This window comes from Dinoponera quadriceps, unplaced genomic scaffold (genome assembly GCF_001313825.1).
Source record: "Dinoponera quadriceps isolate SergipeBrazil2010 unplaced genomic scaffold, ASM131382v1 scaffold777, whole genome shotgun sequence".
NCBI classification, from domain to species: Eukaryota; Metazoa; Arthropoda; class Insecta; order Hymenoptera; family Formicidae; genus Dinoponera; species Dinoponera quadriceps.
In genome coordinates, this window is record NW_014555488.1 from 556898 (window position 1) to 565965 (window position 9068).

At 42.7% G+C, this 9068-nt stretch overlaps 1 protein-coding gene across 4 annotated transcripts in view; it reads left to right on the forward strand.

The window, feature by feature from the left end:
* Positions 1-9068, forward strand: part of LOC106744426 (synapse-associated protein of 47 kDa) — a 78820-nt gene that overhangs the window by 1146 nt on the left and 68606 nt on the right. For 3 of the 4 annotated variants that reach the window (XM_014619187.1, XM_014619189.1, XM_014619190.1), the window contains exons 2-3: positions 2870-3091; positions 3637-3722. In XM_014619187.1, coding sequence (XP_014474673.1) covers positions 2870-3091; positions 3637-3722 — 308 coding nt within the window. The remainder of the gene's footprint in view (positions 1-2869; positions 3092-3636; positions 3723-9068) is intronic. The other variant, XM_014619188.1, reaches the window with a different exon arrangement.

Below are 9068 nucleotides of genomic sequence, written 5' to 3' on the forward strand. Positions count from 1 at the left end.
ACGTAAAGTAGCGCGACTCCCCTACGACGTCTCGCGCGATTCGACGATGGATTTAATCGCAATACGCCAGCGAATCTGCGTTCTCGTTTCCGCTTTTTTCTCGGCTGTCAGTCTCCTCCTTTCTAGAGAGAATATCCTGCCGGGAGAGTATCGTTCTCTTTTCCCTCTATCGCGACTCGAACATACATATTTATCTCGTCTTATGCACAGGAAGCGTAAGAAAGTAGGGCTTGAGGTAACAGTAACTGTGCATAACGCTCTCGCGATAGTTCCATTCTTCCTTTTAGTTCGCGCCGATTCGAGCGATCGATTAAATTGCAACGTACACGTAGGAAGTTGCAAGTAGCAGACCGAACAGCCCGGTTTCGTTAAATTTTAAATCGAGCAATCTTAATGAGCCAAGCACGGAGTGTCGATAACTTTGACAACGTGGTAACAACTTTTACTTCGTTCTTGCCGAAACTTTTATCGTGCGACTTGGTCCACTTGTGTTGCAAACGCTTCGGTTGCGGCAAGCAAATCGATCGATAGACGGATGGACGGACGGACGGACAAATATTGGTTATGAATATGCGCAGTTAAAACACGAACGATGCGTAGAATCGACGAGACTTTTTGAAAAGCTCAAACTGCGTCAAAATTTTCGTCACTTCGACGATGGGATGCGCGGATCGTGTGTCGCGACAGTAGCTGTGAAAAATCTTAACGAATGAACGAACGAGCTTCGCTCATGCAGCAGCATTCGCGATAACCAGCATGATGTGTCGATACGCAAACGTGTCATGTTATCATGATACGCGTAATGATAATTTTTTACGTTTTTACATACCTCGGTTGCGCGGTTAATTATGACGCAGCGTTCGATAACGCGCAACGCTATCGTATACGATGTGCACCCGGCTGCATAATTCAATAGTGTATGCCATCTGAGTCGACTGATTGACACGCGTGTTGCAGTTAATAATTTCACGCAAAAACAAATGTGAAAGCGCCCGCAATAATACATTAATGTGTATCGACAGGCGGTGTGTTTGATTTGGAAATGTAACCAATCACGATCTTCCTCTCGCCTTGCCCCCTCACCCGCTCACTCTTTTCCTCCGCCTCTCTTTAATTTAAAAATTAACGTTTAATTAATGACATATACGTTTAAACACGCGTATATATACGTTTAAATCCACACATATGTACAACCAATTCGCGTTAATATCACCCTGCCATTTCAAATTATCATGACACGATTCATTAGTTTATTTCATCGTACGTGTACTTTGAAACGCATATAATTGGCTGTGTTCGGTCTCGAAATGCAGTAAAATTCTCTCCTGTCTTTTCTGTCGCGTTCCTCTTATTACGGTTCACGGCCGGGCACGCTTTTCAACTTTTTCCACGCGACGTACGCGTATTACCATGTAGTACATGTGGCAGCCAGCGCTTTGACAATTGACAATCGATTTCGACGAATTGATGCTCTCGTAAATGGTGAGCATTCTTTCACGCGATTTCAATTTTCAACAGCGTGTGTTCATAAACTACGTGTTCCAATTGTATTTGCCGGGGAATCATGCGTGTGTACTAGCGACGCGCGTCAAATGTCAGTGCACACTTATCGACCGTACATTCGTACGAAATCAATCCGCGGCAGTAGTGTAATGCTCCATCGTTCGATCGACGTCCACCTGGCGAATATACGTGTATATATATATATATATATAATATATATATATATACACATATACATATACATATATATATATATACATATATAATATATATATATATATATATTATATACGGTCATACGTGGAATTTGCGAAATGGAAACTGCTGTGCTTTATTCGCAGTAACGTCCATTCGTACGCAACAAACTGTTTGCTTCACTTCTGAAAACTCGATCTAGCATTTACGCATCGTGCAATTTCATGCCGGAAAACTCCAGCGACTCGCCAGAATCAAGTCGAATGATGAGTTTTCTTTTCTTATCAATTAATTCTTATTAATTACTTCTTGGAGCTTGACGAAAGACTTCTTAATACTCGGTTATGTATTACAAACTAAAAAAAGTCACAGAATTATGACGAGAATTATGATGAACGTGGTGTTTTAATTAAACGTAGGAAATACAGTAGAGCAAGTATTAATTTTTTCTTCGCAAATGAAAATCGCGTGATTGTTATATTTTCCCCCGTTTATATGTAATGTACCTAAGTCTTGGAACGTGTTCTTAGTACGTGCTAACATGAATACAGAGACGCGAAATTATTATCGTCCCATTATGCATGTAAATTAAGTTGTACGACCTCTGCCAACTCGCATTACGTAATGCATTTCGAAATTTTCGGTTGTTTTATCCATTTTGTCGAAATTCATAATTGGAGAATTTTGCTTCTCACTGTTTTCCTGTAAGTTCTTTGACTAGTAATTAGCGATATTGTTACCATGACGGTATCCCGTATATAAATTACTGCTTCTACTGCTCTCTCTCTCTCTCTCTCTCTCTCTCTCTCTCTCTCTCTCTCTCTNGACAGGACATTAAATCTTGATTTTGGCAAAAAAAGTTTCCAAACGAGACAAACTTTTACGCGACAGAATTCGGGAAAGTTATTAAAAAGGTCACGTGTTTTTATTTTCACTCGAGCTCATAATTTATTGTTAATTATAATTTTCAAACATAATTTTTTTGCTAATTCAATCCCATTATGTGTCACGGTTATCGCATAACACGATAATTACGCTGATACATTAAAATTTGCATCGCACACATTCGGCGAAATATCTCTTCATTATTCACCACATTTCGTGGAATCCCTTTTGCCTAGAATTCTAGTTTAAATTCATACCCCCGTAACATCCGGAGTTCTTCTTGCAGTCCGAAAGGCAATAAACTGGAAATGTTCGCCGGAGTGAAGAATCAAATGTCCGGCTGGTTGAGCGGCGGAATACCTGGATTAAGCCGCGGCGCCGGGGCCGGCGAGGGTGAGGCTCCGCCACCGACTGAGACAGAAGAGAGCAGCCAGGTTCCTCAAGAGATTCAGGCTGCTCCCGTCGGCGAGCAAGTAAAGGATGACGATGCAAGCAGGTGGGCTTCAGAGTATGTGGCATCTATGTGTTTCATGTTTCGCTATTGGGTTGAGTCATAAATATAATCTTTGTCCTCCTTTCTTTTTCCTCTCTTAACATACTATATTTTACAATACAGTCCAACTCAACGTGTAACCCAACGTCCTTCTATTACTATGTTATATCCTCCGTTATTGTGATTATTATATCCTCTATTATTGATAATTTATCCCCACTAGATAGTAGATAACTTGGATAGATGTTTAGAAAAAATATTTATTTTCAGTTGGGAAATTTTTGTTATTGTACTGCGAATGTTTACACGAATATATACATTTGTCGTTAATTTGTTCATCTTTATAACAAATATGTGATTTTATATCTACTTACGGGCTAAGATACGTCCTGATTTTATGTTCGTCGTATTTCCCCGTTTATCTTCCATCAAAATGTATATTTATATAAACATTCGCAGTCTATTTATGACTCGACCTGATATTACCGGTTGCGAACACGATGCGTTGTTCGTCCTTGAGTGAGACAAACAATGGCGCGCACAAAAAAATATTTTCACAGTGCAACTGGCGGGGCAGACAGCGGACCGGCTAGTTTAGAGGGTACCCCGACTGACGACAAGAACGGACAGCAAGCTTTCGGTGCCGGTGAGTCTCGATATTCTTTTTTTACTCTACGGCGAATATCCGTCCCGATTGGGACAGCAGGTGACACACTATCGCGTGTATCGCCATTCTTTCATCCCCGTACCAACCTCTATCCGTGGTATTAATGTTCGACTCGGGTGCGAAGATCGATGGTCGCGCTCCAGCGGAGAAATCACTTTGAATGCTATTTACGTTGTTGCTCGTAGGATTAAAGTGCCTTACGCGATATTTTTCATGAGACTTGCCTCCACTGCGAATCTCGCGGTATATATCACTTTAAACGTGTCGACGTGCCGCGCCCGCGCTCGTGTATAAAACACATCGTGCGCTCTTAGATTGTTTCTAGTAGATAGACGAAATTGGAAGAGCGTGTTCGTTGGAAAACTGAACGCGCGTTACCTCAAATATTGGCTTTTGGTCTTTGGCTGTAGCGCGTGAACACTCACGCACGTACGGACGCGCACTCACGTATATTCAAAATCTCGTGCCATTGCCTGGTACTTTAAATATTTAATAAAGTATCCGCGCAAAGAGAAACTATATTCGATTCTAACCGCAATTTCAGTTCCGTCTACACGTATTTGCTATGTCAGAGAAAAATTAATCGGTTCTTTAACTTCGTCCTGCTCTGAAAATTGTATATTGGATGGGAACTTTTAATTAAATCCTAGTCTGTGTAAATATATGAGAAAGAGGAGATGCTGAGAAAACCAACACAAAAGTAGCGTTGACAAAGATTGTTCTCTTTGTAGCATAAATAGAAGATAAATGAAATACGTAATGTTTTTATCCATCGCGCTAACGACGGAGAATTTCCCATTTAAAAATTAAAAATGCCCGCCAACATCGATCGCGACTATTTAACGCGTAGAGAACACTCGCGCGCACGCGTCTCGTGCTCATTTCGGCGTTTGTTCGCTCATTCGATCGTTCGTTCTCGCGCCGCGGTATAATAGAGATTTAATTATCTGAATACGCGAAGCAGCGTGTGCGTATTTATCGATGAAATATTTCACGCTTTGCAAGAGGGCAATTCGGCGCGCTTTTGCTGTCGCGGCGGTGAATGGTCAAACAATTATAAATTTATAAATGCACGCATTATCGGTCATTGCAAACGGTTCCTGCTAATCGGTCTTCGAATAATTCACGATTTCTCAAAGACGAGATTTCGCCTATCACGACCTTTGCGCACGGAAAAACACTGATTTGTGCGAATATACACGTTCATATTTCATACTATACTATATTCGCTATTCGTTCATTGTTCGTTCGTTCAGTGTGTGCTCACCTTTAGACTCGACGAGGGCGATTTTGAACGAGATTTTTTCTTGTCGCACGGTGCACGTTTAATATTTATTCGTTTCAACGGTCTCGGATTAATGCGTGAATAACGCTTTTCATGATATCCCGACAGTGTTGTTCGGATACTTCGTTGTTACTCGTAACAGACCGGGGTATTTGCGTCGGCGAATAATGATTTCTTTTGAAGTAGGTCGTGCTTTGTTATGCCCCCGTGGTTTACAGAGAATCCATTCGCCTCGCTCCTCGAAAATTCCCTTTCCCACTATCACGAACTCGAATATTACGAGTAACCTCTTCCTCCGACTTACGAAGATACATCGTTATGATCATCGTTTTGCGCGCGTATTGTCGTTGAGGACGATAAAAGGAAGACGGTCGCGAGTTTTCCACTCGCGCGTTTACGCATCTTATTGTTTCGCACCAACTTCGCACGTGTAACGAACCGTGTTTCATTCTGCAAGAGCTCGCGCGGTATTTTTTAGAGGAGGAGGAGGCTTGTGAACAGGGAGTTCAAAGATGCGAAGCAGAAAATACAGGCGCGAGCGTCGCGCGAATTCGAGGAAAAGAGACCTCGGGGCGCGACTCGAGTCTCGTTCGCGAATATTCCAAAATATTCCGAAACCTCGGCACGTCACCGTGTGGAGCCGCGACTTTCCGTCGTTGAAATGAAATATGCTTGGTATTCGTCCGAATTGCCAGAATACTCCTGCATAAACGGGCTTTTCGGCGCGGCGAATTCTGCGAATTTACGAGAGTGAAACTAAAACTGCAGCGCACTTAAACTCGAATTTATCGCGAGTGCTGCCGTCGACTCGGCCGAAATCGGCATGTGAGATATTTATTCGTAATCGGACGATTTTATGACGCTTTTATTTAATCGCTGTTCCGATGCGGGATAAAGGTATTTGCGTCACCGCGATGCAATATTAATTATTTCAACTCGCAAAGACGCGCGACGGGTGAGGGAGAAACAGTTTAGTAATTATACCGTGTCATTTTAAAGCGAACCGTACCTTTCCTCTAGAGAACATTCTTATAACACGCCGATATTTCTCCATTCGCGTTTCACACGCAAGCCTCGCGAGAGTGCGCGTTAAACAGATTAATAAATTAAAAATCCTTCAAATTAACTCCGAATAATTGTAGCGAGTCGCACAATCGCTGGGTTAATTTACCTTGATCGCCGGTCCTTTGATTACGCGCCCCGCTGAATCCGCCCTGCTGCCGTCGCCGGAAAATTCGATTTCTGCCACGAGCGGTTATAACCCCGGCCTGTACACGTGCGCAGTACAAAACGACACAACGCGACGATAGCTGTTTTCCCACATTTTCTCGAAAATTACCTTTGTATCATTTATGGCGGCCTTTATTGCGCGATAACCTTCTTGTAAGTAGCTTCGAAAACGTACAATACACAACGAAAATACGATACCTCGAAATTATACGTATTCCTCGCACGATCTCGCATAGGAGAAGTGTTTTATTCTCTCTTGTGGTCGGGACTCGTCGCTATCCACGTATATATGTCGCGTATTCTTATTTGCAAATAACAGAGGGCATAGTACGTCGCAGTTAAGACTGTTAACTCGTTAGCTGCATGGTGAATTTTGTATGGCTCATTATCTACGCCACAATAACAGTCTTATTATCACAAGCACTTAACGCAAACGTATAATATGATAAAATATGATTAAATTATATAATTAAATTAAATTATGTCATCATACGTGGTAATTCATACCTAACAGGGGTTCACTCTATAAATTTCGTTGCAAGACTACTAATAATTTTCTTGCGATTGTACGAATTTTTCTTAATTTATTGTCCGTGACAACGTTTTTTGTTTTGCCGGAAGGTTCGACATATAAGAGAGAGAGAGTGTCATTTGCTCGTTCAACTTGGCGTTTTCTCTGCGTACATGGTGGCGAAGCGTTTACAATGGCATTATCGGAAATCGTATTTTCTCTCTTCGAGCGGTCTTGCGGACAAAGAGGAAGTCGCAAAGGCGAAACGATTAAACGCCATCGCTTAAGAGAAATTTTCAGTCGACATCTCTCTCCTTTCTTCGTTCTTGCGTTGCGAGCGAGGCAGTCTGATGTTCTTGAAGTCGATAGTTATACAACTCAATGTATTTGATCGCCTCGGAAATGCGCGCGCAAAGGTCGGTCGACGCGGAATATTTAACGAAGTTTAAACCGGCGATTAGATGATCTATATACCTTGGTATGATGGTCTGAATATCTTTGTGTTCCTGAAATATCTTGTACGTGTAAATGATATTTGCAATAGCCGCGAGCGTTATTTAAAAATTCACGGTGGTCGAGGTAGAGGTCGGTGTAGCTTCAATTAGAGCTTTGTTCTTATTTATCGAAGCAAACGCGTCTCTCTTGTCACGCGCAAAACGGATTTCGCGACACGTTGTTTCGCACAAACAGGATGCCACGTGGCATTGTGGTATCCATCGATCGAATCGATGCATCGGCCCATGAAATCTGCACCTCAGCCCAGAATTCTGCTCGGGCGTTGATATAGTAATCGTATTGGTGCAATCGATTGTGAAATCTCTGTTGCGGTATTCATACTAACAATAAAGTATTCGAGTGTGGTGGCTACAATATTTACCATAGGTTTGGAGAAAATACTGTCTATCCTTCTCTCTCTCTCTCTCTCTCTCTCTCTCTCTCTCTCTCTGTCAAAAATTGAAGAGAATATTTCATGTCAACGCGGTGAATATTCCGGAATATATGAACCGAGGCTGTATTATTCATTTGCTTTTGATATTCAATAAAAAAAATGTCGATTTGCAGCATATTTAAATTCATAGCTCGTGTCTGTTTTTTTCTCTCGATTTGATCACTTAACGAGCGCGAATGTGCCTGATTGCAAGTGAAAGAAAGAGGTCGATATATCACTCACAGACGATTACCACGCCTCAATCCCGAAAACTCCTCTTGCTTTTGAATGAGCAATTACCGCGCAAGAATGGAATATCCGTGTGTTGTCTGCCTAGAAAGATCAGACACAGGAAGTACAAATCGAGAAAGTGTCAAATTTCTAAGCGCGAAGCACGGTTGGATCCCGCTATTCTCGACTTTGCCTCGGCTTTTTTCAATCTCGCGACTCCGTGATATTTCTTTATCCGCTGAATCGCAGCATGAATCGAGCGAAGATTAATAAAATAGGAAGATAGAGAGAAAGATTGACGAACGTTGAATGAGCGAGAGAATAAGCAAGCTCGATGGATTCGTCCTTGGTTTGGGACTTGCACACAGGTAGATGCACAGTCAAGTATCATCTGTGTCAGATAAACCGTCGAAGAGTCTTTAGGTGTACTTATGTAAAATCAAATAGCTATTAAAAAAATAAAATGCTTCGATCGGCGGCGATTTAACGCTCTCGTCTTTCACGACTTGCATTATCAATCCGCGACCGGTCGCGCTGTGCGATCTCGGTCACGTTCGTATTTGCATAACGGTAAAAAGCCCGCATTACTTTCTTCAAGCGCAAATATCGGCGGATTCTCACGTTGATTTCTCTCGCTGATGATCGCACTTACGTAAACGTCAAAGGGAAAGTGCGCGTCGCGAATATTCCAATCGAGATAACATCAATCGCAATATGCGGATTAATTCAGCCGGAGTTAAAGAGAGACAGGGAAGAAAGGGAGAGAGAGATTATACCAGAAGGTGCCGGGAGTGGTTCGTGCAAACGGGTGGCAGAGAGCGACCATTGCGTGTGTCCTTGGCCCGAGACATCAGACACCTAGATTCACAGCGCCGGGCTCCGTCGATCCTGGACAAATTTCGCCGCGCGCAGAAATATCAAGGTCGTTAAAACCGTCCCATTTCTCTACGATTCACCCTGAAACGTGTGATGCGTGTGTGCATGTGAATGCGAGTGTGAATGTGGGCGGATTCCAGCCGTCGAAACGCTCGCGACCGAGTCCCGTCGAGTGTAACCAGATCGAGTCAGCAAGCAGCCGTCCTTTCGTGTCGAGGGGTTGGACCCCATCTTCGTCGATCAATACGACCCCCCCCCCCCCCC